The following is a 23,127-nucleotide window of genomic DNA, read 5'->3' as shown; positions in this document are numbered from 1 at the left end:
GAGAGAGGGAGGAATGAAGTGGAAACTGACTACACTTCCTAATGGTAAAACAAACAAATAAATACATAAAAATAAAATAAACATCCTGTTGATTGGGGAAATTATTTAAGCCTGTGTGAACCTCCACTGCATGTCAGTCACTCCTGTCTTTTCCCTTTGCAAATACGTAATGTCCTGGCTGAAAATAATCTAGGATATGATAAAAATATATATTATAATAAGGGTAACAATTATAATAATTAGGCCTATTATTATTGTTATTATTATTATAAAAAAATGACATTACATATTTTCTTTTAAAAATAAAACGATGAAGTGCTTTAAAAATAGTCTTAGGAAAATCAATTGTAAACTCTCTACAGAGAGTACAGAGAGGACATCAGATATTGTTAGCCTCCACACATGTCCCATCAGTGAAGTATTCATTGTTGCAGAGCAGTGCCCTGTAGTGGCAGATGTACAGCATTGCAATCAATTACTACAATCTGAATCAAAATGAAAGAATGATCTCCCATTAAAGATAGATAGATAGATAGATACCTTTATTATCCCAAGGGGGACAATCAGTCGCCCAGAGGCAGCACAGCAGTATAAGGATATTTACAAAGTTACAGAGAAGTATGAAAAGAATAAAAAAGAACAGAGTACAGTATAGAGCAAGGTACATCAAAGAGAGGGAATGAAGAACATAAAGTGTCAAAACACTGTCAACCAATAAACGTACTCAAACTATAAGTCTTGTTCATGTGTCTTGAATGTGTCCTTTGAAGCCCCAACGTCAGAATGGTCAAAGGTTATGACCCCGTCCCAGGCATGGATCTTTAGTTGGGTCGTTTATGGTACTTCCGTGACCGTGGAGAGCAAAGGTCAGTTTCTCAATGTATTTGTCATCTAGGTGTACTGTAGAGGGTTAGTCCAAATATCACTGAAACCAATCTTATTCCAATTGGCCAAAGGGGGGCGCTATACGAAGCATTTGAAAATTCAAACTTTAAATGGGCATAAGTCATGCCTCGTTTGGCTTGAAGACATGGAACTTGCTTACACACGTGCCTTGACTCAAGATGAACATATCTGTGTCTTTGTCAAGTAAGCTCCGCCCTTAGATTTTCCGCCATTTTGAGCACTTTGTAAAATGCTCGCGTCACGTGCACAGAACGTAACCCTAACCCTTTGATTTGGCAGAAGCCTATCTCCTGTTTCTGTAGGTGAGGTAGCTTGAAGTACACCCCCTGGACATGATGACGCTATATGTCGCAAGTACTTAAGTTAGCCCCAATCAACCCTTGATGCTGATGCAGGGCGGCATCAGGCATTTACAGGTATAATCACTGGTATATTGGTCTGATTGGGCTGTAATGTTTGAAATATTAACCCCAAAGAATGAAACCAAGCCATTCTGATGCAGAAAATACCTTCCAGTGACCAGGTAGGAGCTGCAATCAATTTTAGTCAGGAGGAATACTCCTTCTGGGAACTTTCAACCAAATAGACATTACAATAATAATAACCCTCTTTCCTTGATGCCAGGAATCAGGTTTGACTGGATTCACTTTGGTCTGTGGAACGCAGATGCTGATTAGCCTAATGATGCCCACGGGCTGGGGCTGTGCCAGTGTGCCTAACATTTGTTTAGAAGAATATTGAATAATGAATATAACGTTGTTTAGCCTAGAATGGCTCAGGGTAGAAGACAGGGTTAAACAGCTAAAATGGGATTGGCTTTCAAAATAGTCAATGCGACTTTGCCCTCAATAAATCCCCTCGATACCCGCATATCTGATAAACACCTCCAAAAAATGTGCGACATCCACAGCCACAATACTAGAGGGAGTGCAAACAACGATCTGGTAACACCCTCCCACAATACAAGCATGGGTAAATGATCCTTCTACACCACTGACACCCAAGCGTGGAATGCCTTGACTCCTTCCCTTAAAACATGTAGTTCACTGGCTTCCTTCAAAACTGCCTTGAAAATTCAGAAGGCCAAAGGCAGAGGTAGTTATCACTTCTCCCTTAGACAGGTGAGAAGTGATCACCCCCCCTCCTCTTACTTTACCCCCACCTCCACCTTTCCCCCCCTACTCTGTAGTACAGAATAACCAGATGGTTGTCAAGTCAACCTAGCATCCCTATTTTGGGCATGTTTTATGTGACCATGATTTTCAAAAATGTCTTTTCAATTCTGTCCCCCATAATGTTCAGTTCTGACTGTACTTGAAATTTGACTGTACTTTACATTTTTGTCTAATAAAATATACAATCAATCAATCAATCAATCAAACTTTGCCATAGTGACTCAGAATAACCATATGGTAGTCAAGTTGACCATTTTCAACCTGTCATCCCTATATTGGACATGTTTTATTTGACAATGATTTTCAAAAATGTCTTTTCAATGTTTCACTACTTCAACTCATGCAAGGTAAAATTCAAGACACACCCTTTGTTCATATTACTTTTCCCTTTAGGCACTGTTAACCTCTGTGGCTACAGTCATTTCAGACTAACCTCTCCCATCAGCGAATTCTCATGCCACATGTTTGCCTATGTTAAAATGTGCAGCATGTGCCTGTACAGTATACGTGCATCGCGTTGATAGACAGTTTATTTAATATACTGTACAGTACATGTAGGGTTATGGCATTTTGAGCTGGTGATTGTTCTTGCTGAGCTGGTGAGTTAATCCTCTGTATTTTACCCTCCTCTTCAAATATCACATCAGGCTAAACCTTTTTGGAAAGATTATAGATTAGGTTGGAAAAATGTACCGTATGGTTACAATTAACTTTTCTAGATGAGGAAGCTGATTGTACAATGACATGGTAAATTACTAACCAGGTTTGGATTAAGGGTCACCCATATAGCCTATACCGTGGTTCTAAAAAAATCATCTCAAGGACCCCCAAATTGATATGTTTTTGGCTGCAGACCCTCATAAGAGACCCTCACTTTTTTAAGTTGATCTACTGCATACAGTAAACTCACAATGTATCACACAGGAGTATGTGAGCTTTATAGAAACGATTTTTGAATAGCATAATTTTGGGTTTAAGAGATTACAATTTTTTTGATACTATATTAACAAATTTTGTTATTAACTAATTTTCCAAACAGAATCAATAAAAAAGAATCAGTATTCTCTGTTGCAACCTGAAAATCAGTCACGTCTGTGACGTCCAACGTCCACCAAAACAATTAGGTCTATAATAGAAAATTAAATATCAGTTAACACCTGTGATGCTTAGGACAGTCATTATCTTTGGTAAGTTTAAAATACCTGCTTAATTATTGCAATATAGCAATTTGCAAGATTTTATATTTTCTTTGTTGACTAGCAATGGTTACCCAAGAGTCGATTATTCATGCATATCCCTAAACTCACACATATCCCTAAACCATTCATCCTTTACTCTCCTGAACCTGAACCTTCTCTGTAAACTTGGCAAATAGATCTGATGAGAAGACTTGAGACCTGATGCACAGAAAAACAAAAAGAAAAAACACTAATTTGAACAAAAATGTTCAGGAATTGATCCATATCCCACGCAGGGCCAGTTTAATTGAACCAGTAAGACTCCCTAATCAGGATATAAGCGACCATCAGGTCGCATGTATACACAAATTGCTCAGTCCATGTTGATGACGACTTAAGAGATACTGTGTACCGCTTAGCGTGATTTTAGGGCAAAATCTGTAGGAGCAGTGTCCAAAAATGGGTTTTTAAAAAATCGGCCTGATGGTGGCGCTAGATGTGACAGTCGCAATTAGCTACTGTACTGTGTATTGAAATGTATCTTTGTGGAATTTAACATTATTTTAGACTCGTACCACCTCAAAGTGTTGAAGATTCCTTAATACAAGACAAGATGAAAACGAATAAAGATGAATATTATCCAGCAAAGGAGAGGAAGTGGTTTGTAAGTAGTGAAACCATCTTGTTCTCTTTTCACATTGCCTTCTCTCTCTTTTCCATTCTCCAGTATTTGTTTGTCTTGTTTGTTTTCCAGTTCATCTACGTTTTATGAATCTGTGAATTGTGTGGGAGTCTGAGAAAGGTTTGCTAGTAAATGGTATTGGGCCTGGTTTGTCAGTTCTATAGTCTCAACTACATATGGTTATTATTGCGACCGTCAGGTCGCAGTTTAGTATCAAAACCTCCACCGGCCGTCCATCCGCCGGTCGGTCACACGTCACACGTCACACCTTTGCCCTGCTCATATCTCCGCATCAGTATGACATCACACTGCTGACATCAGTATGACATCACACCGTACACAAATGACCCTTATATAAGACCGGCATTATCTACCGACAGATTAGTAACAAGATGTCAAAATCATCTAGGAAGGATGGTGTGAGTCATGCTGGCACCCTTCGCGGCAGGAGGAAGCTGGTGCAATCGACCCCTTGGCTTGTCGGGACCCCTGCCTACTAACGGGGTGGCAGGCTATCACCTCAGACTAGAACCCGTACGGGGTGGCCGACACCAGCCCATTGACAAGAGAGAGGCCTTGATGTCCCTTTACTCTTTGATGGGGTGGCCAGTTGACTAAGAGTTTCCGTTCGGGCCTTCTCGATATTGTACAGATTTCCACGGGAAATCTGGGGGTGGCTGTTACAAAGACCCTCACTCACCTTCACGTCATGTGGCTAGTCGTTAGGTAGCCATAGTTACACGTTGAAGGTTGAATCTCCAGCTATATGGAGATAACCAACACATCCCTCCATATATGGAGATAACCGACGAATCTCACTAAGTCTGACCTCACAAGCCCCATATTTGGACACGAACAACATATAACTCCATATATAGAGACATAGCTGCTGACATCAGTATGACATCACACTGCTGACATCAGTATGACATCACACCGTACACAAATGACCCTTATATAAGACCGGCATTATCTACCGACAGATTGTGGAGATAAGCGACCAACGGTCGCTTATCTCCCGATTAGGGAGTCTTACTGGTAACATTCACCTAAACATACCCCTGCTGATCTTTAATCTGATCTTTAAATCTGACTATCTTCTCTCTCTCTCTTCTCCCAGTGTAAGAGAAAACAGAATGATGTGAACAAGGGAACAGATTTACGATCAGATAACATCCTCGATGGGGATAATAAAGAAGGAGACCCCCCCTCCTCAAACTGCGAAGACCTCCAAGCAGACTCACAGTCAGTAATACCAACATTCTCTCCACAGAATGCAAGAATCAGATGAAAGTTTACAATGATAATACGCCAAGCCGTTTCGAACAGGAATTCTCTATTCACGTTATTCCTGGCCCCGCCCCCGGCTTCATGTTCATATCCTGAAATAGGCGGAGGCTGAAAAAGCTGGTCTGAAAAACATCATTTGGTTTCCTGTTGTCCTTGCATTAAAGTGTCAGTAGTTGACGTTCTGGACTCTGGGCTCTAAATGTACCTGGGTTGCCATGTCTGCTTATAATAAGCAATTTGTGTCTTTTAATATTTGCTTATTGGGCTTACTTTCTAATATTTTTTAAACCAGTGGTTCCCAAATCTTTTCATATCAAGGAGTCGATTTTTTCCCCCCTCAACATTTTTTAAATAGCAAATATACAAACTCACAATGTGTCGCAATTTGACACATTGTGAGCTTGCTGATCTGCTATTTTTAAATGTAAATGTAAAGTAGTATATAGCCTAATTGCTTCTGTTGGGCTTATTCCTTTGGCAAAATCTGGCAACAGACAATTCCCTATCACTTACTTACTTGGGAGGAAGTGAAAAGATGTTTTTTGAAGCAGCACACAGAGAAAAACTCTCTAGCGCCCTCTGTAAAAGAAAATGGCAGCCTCCATAGAGAGGGCCAGGAATAACGTGAATAGTTCTGTCTCTTCAAAAGGAGACCAATCAAAGCTCATTCTGTTACAAAACATAAGCATGCACCTTTGGCTATGAAAGCCTGAAATAACAGGTTCATTCACAAACTGTGCAAAGAAACTCATGTTTGATCATGCAAAATTCAATGAAAGAAAGACATTTGTATGGAAACATTTTCACTGTGTCTTCATGTTACAGGTTTCACCCTTGGGACAATGCAGGGTTCCTGTCCTTCGCTACTTTCTCCTGGCTGATTTCCATTATGTGGGCTCTGTTTAAGAAGAGGCTGGACACCAACACTCTCCGCCTGTCTCCTCTCGACAGAGCTCGTCCCAACTGGGAAAGGTGAGGAGGGACTCAGATTATGTGTTACAGTATTTCACCCATAACACATTTGAGCTCTAACAATTATTTAGTTGATGATAATTGTATTTAATATCATGTATTAAATCCCTGAACTGTTAACTCCAGGTAAGTGTCTTTATTTTCTCCTTTATTTCTTTCAATGTACTGTATGCTACTGAATGATCAAGTCAGTTCACTAAATTCACTGAATTCAAATGATTCGTTCCCCAAATCGTTCAGTGCTTCAGTGATCTTTTCAAGAAGTGATTTAGTGCGATTTGTTCAGAAACTGAATATACAACTGAATTGTCTTATATTAGTTTTATTGTAGGAACATTATCCTATACTAATGTGCACTGTAAATTTCTATAAGTAAAGAGTCATCTCTACAGCAATAGACAAGGAGCTATTATACTGTGCAGAAGGCATTGGTTAAGATCTAAAAAGAGTCTGTTGTGTGTGTTGTGAAGGCTCCAGAGGCTGTGGGAGGAGGAGGTCCAGAAGATGGGTCCGGAGAAAGCATCTCTGAACCGAGTGTTCTTTCGGTTTGTGAGAAGTAGAATACTCATCAGCTTCTTCATTGGGCTCGCCTTCATATTCTGTTACTTTATTGGTCCGGTAGGTCCCCTCCATCACCTTTTAATGTTTTTCATTATCATTATCATAAGGACAAGTTTCCCCAAGCCCCAAAAGGCTTTTGCAGGTTAAAAATGAGCATGTAGCCGTCTATAAGGCAATCGTGCCATCGAGAAGTGTCTATATCCTATAATCATAGACATATGTTGTGCGGTGTGTCCCACGTCACCGGTGGAAGTAAGACATTAGTGCATTTGCCTGCATTAGTGCATGTACCCACTCTCGTTATATGCCTTGTTCAATGGTACCAATACATCTTGTTAAAGAGAACCTCACGTAAACTCATCTCACCTCTCTTTCTGTCCTCTCTTCTGTCAGTCAGTGGTGGTTCATCATATCCTGAGCTACATTGAGCATCCTGAATTGTCCACAGTGACATACGGTGTGGGTCTGTGTGTGGCTCTGTTCTGTTCAGAGTTCTGTAAGGCCTTCTTTCTAAGTCTGATGTCGGCGGTGAACCTACGTACCGCTCTCAGGTTGAAGGGAGCCTTCTCCATGCTGGCCTTCCAGAAAATGATCTCACTACGGCTGATCACAAATATTCCCATGGGAGAGGTACACAACTGTATTATATCTGTGTCAGTCTATCTATCTGCCCAAAAATGTATATACAATCGACAGTGAATATAATGAGCAATTAAATCTATTGACGGTGAAAATATTTACTGTAGCTAACCAAGCAGGCATCTGATTATAGTGTGTCAATGAGCATTGAGCAAAAGTGCCAGAGTACGCAGGAGTCAGTAATCCAAGGAGAGAAGATAATCCATGCAGGTAGGGCTCTGTACTCCATGTTATCATCCGTGATCCAGCAGAAAATGGAGGTATTGTATCATCATCAGAGAACTTCTGTAGGAGACACGTTCCCGAGTTGAAACGGAGGTCAGAGGTGTAGAGGGTGAACAGGAGAGTTGAAAGCATGATTCCTTGGAGAGTTCCGGTGTTGCAGTCTGTACTGACTCTGCAGGTGAGGTAGTCCGTATTCCAGGCCAGCGGGTTGTAGTCCACGTGAAAGCTTCTCGGGCCAGCTGGCATGTATGGTGCTGTAGAAACAGGGGAAGTTGAAGAACATGGCATCTCTCCCCAGCAGTTGTTCCATAGTGCCCCTGCCGTGCACCTAAACTTTATGTTGCGTGAAAAAAACAATGTTTCACATTAAGTTCATCATCTGGGGACCCCCCAAAATAATGTGGGGACCCCCCTGGGGGTCCCGACCCACAGGTTGAGAACCACTGTGCTAGACTGACTGTAGCCTGTATTCATCTTGACCCCCCCCTGCCTGTCTATCTTAATTAATAAGAGATACATATACAGTAACAGACCAGTGACAGCTACAGAATGTTTTATGCTATGGTGTGTAACCTACTGTGTGTGTGTCTGACTGTCTCCCCATTCATTCAGATGTTAAATCTCCTGGCCTGTGACTGCTTCAAGGTGAATTATGCTATGATTTATGTAGTCCAGGGGGTGTTCCTGCCGGTCGTGCTGTTGGCTAACATTTTCTACTTGTGGCATCTCCTGGGTCCAGCCTCCCTGATAGGAGTCATTATCCTGGTCCTCTATTTACCTGTACAGGTCTGTCTATACACAGATTATACAAATTACTTTGTATTAGTCTCCATGAAATGGTATTCAGGACAATAATTTTTTTGTTTTGTGTGTGTGTGTGTGTGTGTGTGTGTGTGTGTGTGTGTGTGTGTGTGTGTGTGTGTGTGTGTGTGTGTGTGTGTGTGTGTGTGTGTGTGTGCGTGCGTGCGTGCGTGCGTGCGTGCGTGCGTGCGTGCGTGCGTGCGTGCGTGCGTGCGTGCGTGCGTGCGTGCGTGCGTGCGTGCGTGCGTGTGTGTGTGTGTGTGTTAGAGTTTAATGGTCAAGCTGACCACTGTGTTAAGGAGGAGTTCTATGGCGGTGAAAGACAAACGTGTGAGGACCATAAATGAAGTCCTGACCTGCATCAAACTCATCAAAATGAACGCCTGGGAGAACAACTTCCAGACCAAGATAACTGGTATTATTATTATTTTACAAAAATCACAAAAGCGCGCACACACACACACACACACACACACACACACACACACACACACACACACACACACACACACACACACACACACACACACACACACACAGCATATTTACAACAGTAAAATTATTATTATTATCATCATCATTATTAAAAGAAGTAGTAGTAATAGTAGCAGGCAGCAGTAGCATTATACCTTTGTTATTATAATAGACTTCAGGACGAGAGAAAGGAAAGAGCTGGAGAAGATGGGATACCTTCAGAGTACCAGTTATCTTGTCTCCAACCTATTCAACAACCTGGCCCTCATTCTCACCATCATTGTACAAACCTTACTAGGTATCCCTCTCAACATCTCAGCTGTAAGTATTATTAATAATATTCATATTATATTTATTCTTTTTTTCTCCATGCAAGGTCTGATCAAATAGTTGAATATCTTAGTTATAATTATTTTTAGACCTTTTCATCCCAATGAGGAGATTCAGTTACAGCTACACCCAGGTGAGTGTTGCCTTCAGAGGAGTGTGCAGGGTGGAGCAGTTAGGGGTTGAGTGCCTTGCTCAAGGACACTTTGACACACTGAGGGCTGGAATCGAACCTGGGACCTCTGGCTTCACCGTTGGGGGCTCTAACCTTTCAGCTATGGTCGCCCTAAGAATAGTACATTTACAATCCAAAGATGATATGCCATTGTCACCAAATGTGACCAGCCCTCATATAATTATTCATTCTTTGCTCTGCTTGTTTTTGCAGGTCTTTACCATCTTGTCGATATACAGCGCTATCAATTATGCACAAAATTTCATTCCATTCACTGTGAGAGCCATGGCTGAGGCCAATGTCTCCCTGCTTCGACTCAAGGTAAGACTCTATTTAATGTGCGGCCACTGCGTACTGCCCTTAACCAAAAAACTATGTACCGGTAATGTTTGATAAGAGAACCCCATCTTATTAAATAGATAACAATATAGATGACGAGGATGGCTGTGGCTAGTACTCCTTTGCCTCTCTCTTACTTACTTTAATACTGTGGACAACCTGCTAAGATGTTCAAATATGACCTTCTTGTGTTGATGTGGAAGGAGTCAACTCGCCTGATGCCTGAAAGCCAGCACCGTCCAGTGTTGGAACAGAGTATTCTCCAGCTTTACTGAAACAGGCACTACTTATGATCATACTGTGACTGCTCTGTGAACACATTTTGTGCAGAAAGTAAATGTCATTAGAGAGGGTAGCTTAAACTATTGCACAATAAGTCTCCATGCTACTTCAGATGCCTGCAGGGTGTGTTGGAAATGCAAAATATGTTTCTTGTGAAAAACATCTACAGTGAAACATGAATGTTTAGACGACTAAAAGCCAGTAAAAGGTCAAATGTGTTATTTTTTCCATGGGGGACAGAAACTGATGCTGACCCAGAACCCAGAGTCTTACCTGGTCCAGCAGACAGGCACAGGCTCAGCCATAGTGATGGACAACGCTACTCTATCCTGGACCAAACCTGATACGAACATAGATCAACCAAACACAAATGACACACGAACAGACCAAACCACCAACCCACACAGTGGACTGAAGATGAGAGAGAAGGAAGGACCTGCCACCCATAATGAAGAGCCTGAAGAGAAACCAACCCTTAGAAATATCTCCTTCACCTTACCAAGGGTGAGGGTTACAGTACACACTTCACAATACTGTTCTTAAATCAATCACTAGTTTTTATAGATATAGACTAGGCCGATGCCTGTTGGGAACGCATGCCCCTCCGGTTATGCAATACCCATTGTACCCGTACTCGTTGTACCGTTGTGGAAATGTGAAGTAGCCTACGCACTGTGCTTGTGTGGGTGTGCGTGACGCACACACTAAGATGTACGTAGATTATAGTTAAAGCCAGGATTATTTCACTTTCAAATAAAATAAACTTGGAAAAAAATAATAATAATAATAATATAATTTTATATATATTGTGGCGTACGGGAAGCAAGAGACCAGTCAAAGTTCACAGGTTAAGCCTTTTTATAAGGCATTTATTTAGAAAAGAAGGGAGAACAGCATAATAACTTAAATGTAGGCTACTTCAATATAACAAAGGTAAATGTGGCAGGCAACAGTCTCTGGGCTGGGCGGTGCCAGGAGGCACAGAAGGGGGGTGAGTAGGCCGGCTACTCGGATACCTAGGGGGTAGCATACAAAAACCAAATGGTAACTGATAAAACCCACTGTTTCAAACAATAGCTTTTAGATAAGACTTTGTAAAACAATTTATTTTTAAAGAGCTCAAACTCTACAGTTATCTTCTACAGGGCAACTTACTGGGGGTTTGTGGAAATGTTGGGAGTGGGAAGACATCGCTGATCTCCAGCATCTTAGAACAGGTTAGTCCCCGCTATTGCATTCTATAAACTCTCTTGATTTTCCTTTAATGTTATTCTGTGCTCAACTGATCTGTACTGTAATAGACCAGGGGCTAATACTGATATTTTCACAAATTGGTACCACCCAAGGTGACCGTAAGTTTTTTACATTTTTGTCTTCCACATGTCTCTAGTTTATATTTTGGTATGATAACCCTTTCTGAGAAGTAGCTTAATTGATGTTATCACCCGCTAGAGTCGGTGTCCCATTAACTTTACATTACAGGGAAAAAAGGTAAAAATAATCAGCTTTATGTAGCATATGAGGGGTCAAACTAGGGGTTTTCATGATTCTGAATCCATTGCAAGCATCTGTTTTGCACAAAAAACATTCCTTGGGCTAAAACGGCCCCCTCAAATGTGTGAAAAGTGATGACTCATCACTTTTCATCCCTTTTTCAAACCACTAAACCGTCGTTTTTAGCGCAAGGAATGTTTTTCGTGCAAAACAGATGCTTGCAATGGATTCAGAATCATGAAAAACCCCTAGTTCGACCCCTCATATGCTACTTAAAGCAGATCATTTTTTTACCTTTTTTAAAGTAAAGTTAATGGGACACCGACTCTAGCGGGTGATAACATCAATTAAGCTACTTCTCAGAAAGGGTTATCATACCAAACTAGAGACATGTATGAAGAAGAAAATCCAAAAATGTTACGGTCACCTTGGGTGGTACCAAAATTTGTATTATTCCCTGTACTATAAAGCTTTATAGAAGTTATAGAACGCTCAGTGTCAGAAGCTTGGGAATCCCTGGCTAGTGGCTACTATTAGATAAAAGGGATTCCAGTAGTAGAAAACTGGGGCGTTACAAAGGTGCACTGTAACTGTAAAGTAACTGTATCTGTTAATTTGTAAATTATTTTGTGTAATGTGCGATATAAATAAAACTGCCTTACCTTGCCTTACATGTGAGGTTGGGCCCACGTCACCCACGTGTATGATCACATCACACACCCTGCCTGCCATTAGGGAGTGATAAAAGGACAGAGGTGGGGATAACCTTGTGCTGATGGGTCAGCTTCCATATGTTCCCTAGGGATTATACAGTATCCGACCAGTCAGCGCAGCTAAATTAACACATGACAGGCTGAACACCTGTTTTCTATTTGTTGTTGTAGCTCCTGAGTTGTAAACGACTTGAGGTTTGTAATGAATTCGGATTACAATTTGAAAATTCCATCAAGGTATACGGTCTCACACTCTGTACAAAAGCCTTTGCCTGATGAAGGTTTAAATTCCCCTTTTTGCATTTGAAGACAGTGTGCGTGGAGTTTTTGCCTTTTCAGTTTACCGACCATTGTTTGGTCTCCCCTTGACAGCACCTGTCGCTGTAGGTGTGCAAAAGCCTTTCGTTCCATACAGTAGGTCTTGAAATGTCAAAATACCAGAATCTTTAACCTATATCCAAGCAAGAAAGCATGAAAAAAATCGGAATAATTAAAATCAAACATTATTTACTACGTATGCCTATGTGTTTGCATGTTTGCATATGGGCATAAACAGGTGACATCACAATGATGTTAGATACTCAGAGTATGGATCTCCATACACTGTATGGACATAAAAGGGATTCTGTTAGGGATCTCCATATATGGGCATAAAAGGGATTGTATCCCAGATGGTTCCCTGTTAGGAGAACCACACTAAGGGGCCTTTTCCACCGGCAAAGAACCGGTTCCAGAACCAGTGCCACCTTCTTGGAACCTTGGTTCGTTCCTGCGAACCGGCTTGCGTTTCCACCAGATTGAACCACGATTGAACCAGAAGAACCAAGGATGTTGTGGTGGCAAAGAACCGGTTCTGGTTCTTTCTCCCGCCTATGGGATGAACCAGAGGTGAGCTTTTCCACCGAGAACCGGAGTTGGTTCCGAACCGTAAAAGTTGGTTCCGAGCGGGAACCACAAAATCTTTGGTTCCTCTGGTTCAATCATGGTTCAATCTGGTGGAAACGCAAGCCGGTTCGCTAGAACGAACCAAGGTTCCAAGAAAGTTGAACCTGCACTGGTTCTGGAACCGGTTCTTTGCCGGTGGAAAACGCCCCATAAGGCCAAGACAGATGACAGATTTCGCCCTTAGGCGTCTTACTGGTTTATTTGTTTATTGTAATATTATCTTTCTGCGTAATTGGTCTCATTACAGGGGAAAGGGGAGTGTACTGCCTACTTTACCTTTGAAATGTGTTTTTCTATCCTAGATGTACCTTCATCATGGGTCCATCACAGCTGATGGAACATTTGCCTATGTTCCCCAGCAAGCCTGGATATTCAGCGGAACAGTCAGAGACAATATCCTGATGGGAGAATCATTTGACCAGAGCAGGTAAAACTAGCAAATTAGCATTCTGTCTATTTGGATTATTGTGAACATTCTACATAAGTACCCCTGGATACATGTGATAAAAAACATAAACCAACTGAACTGAAGGAGTATACTTGATTATGTAAATTATACAACATTTTGTTCCAGTCAAGTAAATTATGGCATACCATGAGTACTACACTGGAATTATTTCCTAGCATGTCACTCTGCTAGCAAATGTTAAAGTGTTTTTCACACACTTAGGCTATGCTCTAAATCCAAATTGCATCTGTAAAAATGTTGTGACTTTGTGAACATGATAATGTGAGTTGTCATTTGTGAACATGATTTGAGTTGTCACCAGTAAACATGACTTTAACATCTGAATAGCTGATGGTGCACATTTTCACACAGTAATGGCGACATTTACCCTGTATATTTATTTATTTTTTAGCTTTAATATTACATTTTTAATTCATCACATTTTATTTCATCGCACCCCACCTCATCTCCGCTTATCTGTCTGTCTCTGTCCAGGTTTGACAGTGTGATCAGAGTCTGTTGTCTGAAGGCTGATCTTGACATTCTGCCTTATGGAGATCAAACTGAGGTAAGACACATACAATGTCAACAATATGTCTGTTCAGGACTTTCTGGGTAGTGCAGGGGTAAAGTACTTGCAGTGATAGGCTAGTGGAAATGACCAGAATTACTATACTGGGGAGGAAGTAAATAGCCTACATACCGGTACATACATACATACATAATATAGAGTACTGTATACTGTATCCAACAGTCTGTTCATCCATCCATTCTTTCTGCTCCTCTCATGCCATCTTCTCCCGTATCCTCCCTTTCTCTACAGATAGGTGAGCGAGGGTTGAACCTATCAGGAGGTCAGAAGCAGAGGGTCAGTCTGGCCAGAGCAGTTTACTCCAACAGAGACATCTTCCTGCTGGATGACCCACTGTCTGCGGTCGACGCACACGTAGGAAAACACATCTTTGAGGAGTGTATTAAGACGGAGCTGCATGGAAAGTCCATTATCCTGGTCACTCACCAGCTACAGGTGTGTTAAACTTGTTTTTAGAGCTCTACTTAGATAGAGAAATGTCAACAAACTGATATTTGTCGCATTTGGGGAAAATTGGGGGTACTCCTATACTGTGTCTTGGGCAAAATATATGCTAAAATATGCTCAAAATCAAAAACATTTTCAGGGTCCAATTATAGTTTATATTCATAATATATTCTGGTATATCCTATGCCCAAGACACTTAAAAATACATACAATCCTGCTACATATCACTGTGTGTGTGTGTGTGTGTGTGTGTGTGTGTGTGTGTGTGTGTGTGTGTGTCTGTCTGTCTGTCTGTCTGTCTGTCTGTCTGTCTGTGTGTGTGTGTGTGTGTGTGTGTGTGTGTGTGTGTGTGTGTGTGTGTGTGTGTGTGTGTGTGTGTGTGTGTGTGTGTGTGTGTGTGTGTGTGTGTGTGTGTGTGTGCGTGTACACGTGTGTGTGCGTGTACGCGTGTGTGTGCGCGCGTCAGTATCTGGAGTTTTGTGATGAGGTGTTGGTTCTGGAGGGAGGGGAGGTGAAAGAGTGTGGAAACCACAAGACCCTGATGAGGGCCGGCGGCCGCTATGCCCAACTCATTACTAACTACCAGGTACTGTGAAAATATGATGTACTGTACTAAAACATAATTTTGACCTAGTAGAAATATTATGTACTAAAACATAACTGTCCTGCATTGTAAAAATGCTAGTGCACTAAGAATGGGATTGTCAGTCAGTCAATTACACTCTTCTCCTGAACAAGATATCTTGAAAACTACAGTTCCCTATGGGGAGCAAAATCATGCTCCCACAAGAGCCACCCTTAGTTTCAAAATGGAATTCAGTCAGCAGCATCTCATCATCTATCTCGTAGACTATTAATAGACTATTCGTAGCTCCATTTAAAGTAGCTCCCTGCCCAACCAGTAAGCAAAAACGTAACTATTAGTTGAGTTTACTCAACTTTATAAAACATTATTTGACAAACTGTTGATCTCTTTCAGCAATACAGCACTTGCTGCAATAATAGGCTCTGTTCATAACTGTAGTCTGAGTTCTAGGAATTGGAAACAGATGTGAAGGTGCAATGTACCTGACATATACTGTAATGTATATTGTACTAAAGCAAATATCAGCCTCAGGATCTTGTATCTAGGCATGTGTTCCATATTGTTTTCCCTCTCTGCTTTCTCCTTTGTGTACCAGTTCAACTGTTTTCCATTAATCCATTAGCGAAAATATCTCATCTACAAGTTCATAACACGTTGCGCTACGACACGTTGTGAGCTTGTAGATGTAGAGCCTTAATAATTACGAAGAAAAAAAAGACAAGAGTAACTCAACTTACATGTTACTGTGTTTTAACCCAACCCTGATTCTTGTGATTCTTACTAACAGACTCAGAAAGAGGAGGAGGCAGCTTCATCTGGCTCAAACAAGCTGAAAGGGGAGCTGAAAGACCATGTGGCCAGTGGGATCAAGAACCCAGGTAGTATGCTTGCTCTGGGTAATTATATCAGATTGGATTGGATCTATTAGATAATGTATTGATTGTTACCTCTGCCAATGAGGCAATACAACGTGTGGGATTGTTTGTCATCGCCGGCTGAGGAAGAACTGATTAACCTTTTACATCTAATGGGCAAAAGGGGCAAAAGTGGGCATGGTGGTGGATGTGGCCTATGATAAAAAGGCACATAACTTCTGAATGGATTCGTATAACACCAGAAAGGTTTGACATGAGGGAAGGAAGAATTGTTAACACACAAGAACTGTTCACATCAATTAGAGCATACACTTTTCATATATCAGACAGGGATTTTCTTTTTTATGTTTAATTATGTTTAATTATTATTGAAGGTGGTGGAGATGTTAAAGACCAACTGGTGACCCAGGAAGGATTCAAAGAAGGTTCCATTACGTGGAAGACATATCTTAAGTACTGCAAGGCTGGAGGTAAACAATGCACACACACACACACACACACACACACACACACACACACACACACACACACACACACACACACACACACACACACACACAGTCACACGCACACGCGCACACACACACACACACACACACACACACACACACACACACACACACACACACACACACACACAGTCGCACACACACGCACACGCGCACACACACACACACACACACACACACACACACACACACACACACAAACGCACACGCACACACACACACACACACACACACACACACACAGTGATTGTGTTGTTTTCCAGGCTATCTCCTTTGGTCTGTCACCATGATGATTGCTGGCTTAATAGCAGGAAGTATATTCTTTGGAAGATGGTGGCTGAGCTACTGGCTAAAACAAGGACATGGAGTGAGGCGACACACGCACACACACGCACACGCACCCACACGCACGCACGCACGCACGCACGCACGCACGCACGCACGCACACACACACACACACACACACACACACACACACACACACACACAGCATTTCACTGACTGCACATGAGATTTAATAAACCGAACAACTGTGGTTGCACTGAAGTTCAAAGTAGCCAACAAAATAACCAAAGACAGTTGAAGAATATGGTTGTATAGTGACTATATGTAAGGTGTTCTGTGTTCTGCTGACAGACAGCTAATGTGACAACTGCAGATGAGGGAAACATCTTATTGAACCCAGAGCTGGCCTTCTACCAGGAGGTCTATTGCCAGGTTCTTGTTGCCCTGGTGGTCCTCCTCGTCATATGGGGTTACACGTTCACAAAGGTCACCCTTCAAGCCTCCTCTAATCTCCATGACAACATGTATAAGAAGGTAAGATGAAAGAAAACGGACCCATTGAAGATTACTAATTAGGATCAATTTGGTCCACTGGATCCCAAATAAAAAACTTCCTGGTAGGACAGAAAGTTAAATTAATTGTATCTACTTGGTGTCCGCTGACTATTTAGAGCAGGCTAACCAGGTGAACGTAGTCACGTTCCTAGGGTTACAACTTAATAGTTATGAGTTGGAACCACTGGTCACTGAAAATGATGAGTAACAGCCTCTGATTTTCAGGTCATGCTTTGTCCGATGAGTTTCTTCGACAAGACTCCGATAGGCCGGCTGGTCAATATCTTCTCCAAAGACGTGGAAGATGTTGACACTCAGTTGCCCTTTAACCTGAACTACTTTGCACTACACTGTTTCCAAGTGACCTTCACCATGGTCACCTTCATTGTCATCCTCCCTTCTCTGCTCGCAGCCCTGGCTGTCCTGGTGCCTGTCTTCATTCTCATCATGCTGTGAGTTACCAACAGGACCACTGCAGTTAGAGTCAACACACCAGTGTTAACATTGACTGCAATTTTGATTTAGTTTAGTCATATCTGTACAGTTGATTTTGTCTACAAAGATTTATTCTGGCAGGCCTTAATGGCGTCGTAATGGCTGATTTTTACATCGCATGCTGAAACTAGCCGATCTACAAGGTCACAATGTGTCGCCCTGAGTTAAATACATATTTTACATGAGTGAGTGTGTGTGTGTGTGTGTGTGTGTGTGTGTGTGTGTGTGTGTGTGTGTGTGTGTGTGTGTGTGTGTGTGTGTGTGTGTGTGTACAGAGTGTTTCAGAGGTTTTCCCTTCACATGAAAAGAAGTGAGAACGTCAGTCGATCTCCCTGGATCTGTCTTACCACCTCCACCCTCCAGGGTCTCAGCACCATCCATGCTTACAGCCAGAAGGAGCACTACATCCAATGGTAAATTCATATCAGGCTAATTATGGCTGATATGCATTTTAAAAGCTGGATATGTCAGAAGTTGGTGTTTTGAGTGAACACTTCTGCTGTGTCTGCACTGTTAAATTATGTGGTGCCGCTTTGGTTCTGGCGAGTTTTGGGCAATGTTATTGTCCATCTGCAATTTTTAACCAACCCTATCCACAACTTTCCTACATCCCATCGTGCATTGCGCAGAAGTTGCACGGAGCTTCCGGCGCCGCAGCCGAGTGTGATCTACAAGCTCACAACGGTTGCATCTGCGACGTGAGCTTGTATGTCTGCTGTTAATGTCTGCTTGTATGTCTGCTGTTAAGTGTGGTGCAAAGTGTGGTTTCAGAATCAGTCTGATTCTGAAACACTTGAGATGATCTTGGCAGAAAGTTACACAACTTGTGCATAGAGAATTGGGCCTAGAATTGAGCCCTGGGTTGCAATGCAAGTAATATGCCATTCTGTTATTATGATAATTGTATACAGTAATTGTACATTTCCTGCCATAGGTTTGAGTCCCTGATTGACACCAACAACAGCTACTTCATACTGTATCAATGTGGGATTCGCTGGATGTACTTTATAATGGCGGTCCTGTCTGATGTCCTTGTCGTGCTGGTGGCATTGTCTGTTGTTTTAATCTCCAACGATTCTCTCAACCCTGCACTGAAAGGCCTGGCTCTTTCCCTGACCACAGAGGTAAAAGAGATGAGATATGATTAGACCAGATGATACAAATGAGACGATAGAGATGGATTAGATTAGATTAGATCAAGACACACATTCATACACAAAGAGAGCGAGAGAGAGAGAGAGAGAGAGAGAGAGAGAGAGAGAGAGAGACACAGACAGAGAGAGACAGAGAGAGACGGTGTGTGTGTGTGTGTGTGTGTGTGTGTGTGTGTGTGTGTGTGTGTGTGTGTGTGTGTGTGTGTGTGTGTGTTGTTGTCTTCAGGCAGCTCGGACAAAAAACACACTTCTCTGTATGTCTTTGGGTTCCATATATATTGTGATGAGTATGTTTTAATGTACTATCCGGCTGTTGACTTATGATGACTTATAGGCTACATTGTGTGTGATTACAGTACACAACTCGGATGCAACATGCGCTGCTCTGCTCAGTTGAGCTGGCTTTAACATTTAGTTCAGTGGAAAGACTGCTGCAGTGTATGGTATGTATCCAAATGTGTGTGTGTGTGTGTGTGTGTGTGTGTGTGTGTGTGTGTGTGTGTGTGTGTGTGTGTGTGTGTGTGTGTGTGTGTGTGTGTGTTATTATTATTATTATGTATTTGTATTGGTCCATCCATCTCTTAAGCCCTTTGCACACAGGACATTTGCGTTTTTTTTCGTTTGCTGCATGAATAAAACGCATTGGATTTGGTGTGCAATGCTGTGCGGAATCGGCGCTGCGGATCCCAAAAGGAGTCATAAAAGGAGTGATGAGTTTTTTACCGCATGCGACAAGACGCACGAATCGAACTGGGTTAGATCGAGAAAAAGACGCATGGCCGCAGCCACTCGTCGCACGGCCAATTCGGATCCGGTGTGCATGAGGTCGTAGAGAATCATTGTTTTCTTTTTAAAAAGTGAAATTGTCCGTTTTATCCGTACGGATAAAAGCGCCTCTGTGCAAAGGGCTTTACAGTATACAGTATGTTCCTGTTTCTGTGTCTGCCTGATTAATCAAATCGTCCGCAGGACTTTGTGTCTGAGGCTCCCGGTCATGTTGAGGGAGTCCATATCCCAGAGAGTTGGCCCCAACAGGGGGCCATCAGTTTCCAGGACTACCAGATGAGGTACAGGGAGAAAACCCCGATCGTCCTCGACAACCTCCAGATACACATAAACCCTATGGAGAAGATTGGCATTGTAGGAAGGACAGGCTCTGGTGAGAGGAGTAGACTGTCTACAGATAGGTGTTTACACATGAGAAGCCATCTGTGCCGACATGGCACAGGTTGGGGTTGGCGCACACTCCTTAATACATCATCTATCTATCTGTCTATCCAGGTAAATCTTCTCTGGGTGTAGCCCTGTTCAGACTGGTGGAGCCAGCTGCAGGCAGGATCCTGATAGATGGAATGGACATCACCACCATCGGGCTGCAAGACCTCCGCAGCAAACTCTCTGTCATCCCACAGGACCCTGTACTGTTTAGGGGAACTGTCAGGTACTGTACCTGTATCACTAGCTGTTGGCCTGCCTCACTGTCATCTGTCTTTCTGGAAACAAGAAAAGCGATGGAGCTTGCACAAAAATACCTAATACCTACTAATACCTATACCTATCACCCTACACTCTCAAGACAGAATCCCCCCAGATGGGTTCACAGATTGGTTATATTGTAACAGGAATAACTGCGCACCCTCTACCCTCACCAATTTGCCTACTGGTAAAACAGATTCCCCAACACTCCATATTGCCCTGGAGAATTGTATGTTGTTAGTATATGACTAGAGAATTTTATGACTGGGATACGTCCTGGAAGCTCTCTTATGTTATGTCTTTGTAGTGTTTTATTGTATTTCTATCCCCCAATCACATTCCTCATGGACAGTCTGTCTCTTCTGTTCCTTCTATTCTATCAGGTATAATCTGGACCCTTGCCACAACTATACTGATGGGGAGATCTGGGCTGCACTTGAGAAGACATACATGAAGGACTCTGTACGTAGTACATGTCAAACGGTTTAGCTGTCAGTTTAGTTTAGTTTGCTCCAGTATCAGCTCAGCTCTTTGGCTGACTGGTTAACGTACGCGCCCTGTTAAGTAGCGGCCCGGGTTCGCCTCCCGTGTGTTGCCTCGTGATCACGCTACTTTGGTGGCAGTGGTCCCTACGGTTGCCGGGCACGGCAGTGCCGTGAAAGACTGGACGGAGTCGTGGTAGGATGAGGTGTCGATCCTCCATCCCTGGTTGCGTTTGAACCCCCCTGTTTCAAAGTCGAGCTTAGCTCCTGGCCGGCGCACGTGGTCACGCTTCTAGGAAGAGGGGACGACTGTAGGCTCCGGGGTACTGCGTTGGTCACTCGCCAACGAGCTCAGCTCTTTGGCTGACTGGTTAACGTACGTGCCCTGTTAAGTAGCGGCCCGGGTTCGGCTCCCGGTTGTTGCCTCGTGGTCACGCTACAGTAGCACTAGCAGCAGTAGTTGTACTAATTTAACCCTGCACTTAAACCAGCAAAATAGCTGCCGTTTCTTGCTGCACGACCTACATTTGCAACTGCAAAATCAACACACACACACCATGGTGGAACTCAAGGTCAATTAGTCATAGTACTCACCAGCGACATCTCAAGACCAAATGGTGACATTATTAACAGTAAGTATTCGTGTATTTTCTCTCTATAGATCTCTCGGTTTTCTGAGAAGCTCCAGGCAGAGGTGGTTGAGAATGGAGAGAACTTCTCTGTAGGAGAGAGACAGCTGCTGTGCATGGCCAGAGCTCTGCTCAGAAAATCCAAGGTACCAGTCTGTTGTCCCTGTCAGTCTGTCCTTCCTCCATCTCACTGCAGCCTACTGTCTGTCTCTCGCCTCCTAGTCACTTCTCTCTACCTATCTTTCTCTGTCTGTCTTCCATTCTCCTCTCCATCCTCCTGCATCCCTCTCCTCTGCTATTCTTTCTTCTTACTAGATCGTCCTCTTAGATGAGGCGACAGCATCCGTCGATTCAGAGACAGATGCTCTGATCCAGAAAACCATCAGAGACGTTTTCACCAGCTGTACAGTCCTCACCATCGCACACCGCATTAACACTGTCCTGGACACAGACAGAATACTGGTCATGGACATGGGAAAGGTACGCACGCACGCACGCACGCACGCACGCACACACACACACACACACACACACACACACACACACACACACACACACACACACACACACAGATATACTGATGGATGTCTTTCTTTCTTTTTCTCGCATGCACAGGTTGTGGAGTTTGATCATCCAGAGGTGTTGAGGCAAAGACCAGAATCTGTCTTCGCTTCACTGCTGAATGCTGCCAACACTGTCAGCAGCTAGTTCGATCAGACAACTCTCATGATTAAGGAAACATGTTATTGATAATAAATTAGATGCATTTAATTTTATGAGACACTCTGATGTGGTCTGATTCTGAGATGAAATTGGTCTGTGGAGATAGGATTTAAATATAAAACTGAAATTATCATTCAAGTCTTTAATTTTGAAATATTCAAAGGTAGTTTGCTATCATTTCTACACATCTATTAGAAATGATTATTTTTAATAAATGTTTGAGCAGAACAGCTTGTTTCAGTGTAGTTCATTTTAAAGTTGGAGTTATTCTGAAATTTCACAGAAGTACCATCCCCTCTGAAAATTAGGTTTATTAGTATAGCCACTGTTCCTTTAACTTTGAACTTGTGAACTCTCCTCAAAACCGTACTTTTAGGAACATGTATTGCTTGATTGTCTACCAACCATCCTTATGTGTAACATTAAGTTATTTATAATAATATATAATATATGTTATTAAGTTATTAAAATACAAATTATGTGGTCTTGAGCATGTATCTGTCATACTAACAATAATCTATGATCAAAAGTAATGTGGCTATTCAACCCTGTTACTGTAATTTCAACCCTGTTACCATATCATTTTAATCAAAAAATACTTTATCAGCGCACCTATTGTCCTTTAAAGAGCTTAAAAAAGGAAAAGGATGTAAAACATTTGCAAAGGCACTGAATGTTCCTAAAATTACAGT

General features: G+C 42.3%; 1 protein-coding gene across 1 annotated transcript; it reads left to right on the top strand.

The window, feature by feature from the left end:
* Window positions 1-18: 18 nt before the first annotated feature.
* On the top strand, window positions 19-22,420 carry LOC308288617 (ATP-binding cassette sub-family C member 12-like; the record flags this gene model as incomplete). The annotated part of the gene is made up of 29 exons (XM_080730088.1): window positions 19-44; window positions 3,827-3,923; window positions 5,062-5,186; window positions 6,057-6,203; window positions 6,674-6,821; window positions 7,158-7,394; window positions 8,241-8,326; window positions 8,729-8,844; window positions 9,076-9,224; window positions 9,619-9,726; window positions 10,267-10,530; window positions 11,172-11,243; window positions 13,481-13,605; window positions 14,122-14,194; window positions 14,450-14,653; window positions 15,132-15,251; window positions 16,039-16,129; window positions 16,501-16,596; window positions 16,899-17,002; window positions 17,273-17,455; window positions 17,702-17,928; window positions 18,247-18,384; window positions 18,906-19,095; window positions 20,095-20,284; window positions 20,407-20,566; window positions 20,985-21,063; window positions 21,745-21,858; window positions 22,028-22,192; window positions 22,328-22,420. Exons 2-29 carry the CDS (start codon window positions 3,873-3,875, stop codon window positions 22,418-22,420), a joined length of 3,855 nt encoding a protein of 1,284 aa, XP_080586214.1. The 5' UTR covers window positions 19-44; window positions 3,827-3,872.
* Window positions 22,421-23,127: the final 707 nt, after the last annotated feature.

Source organism: Nannobrachium achirus (assembly GCF_963921795.1).
Source record: "Nannobrachium achirus genome assembly, chromosome: 7".
In the NCBI taxonomy this organism is placed as follows: domain Eukaryota; kingdom Metazoa; phylum Chordata; class Actinopteri; order Myctophiformes; family Myctophidae; genus Nannobrachium; species Nannobrachium achirus.
The sequence above is the reverse complement of the archived record's forward strand: the minus strand, read 5'-3'. Positions and strand labels throughout refer to the sequence as shown.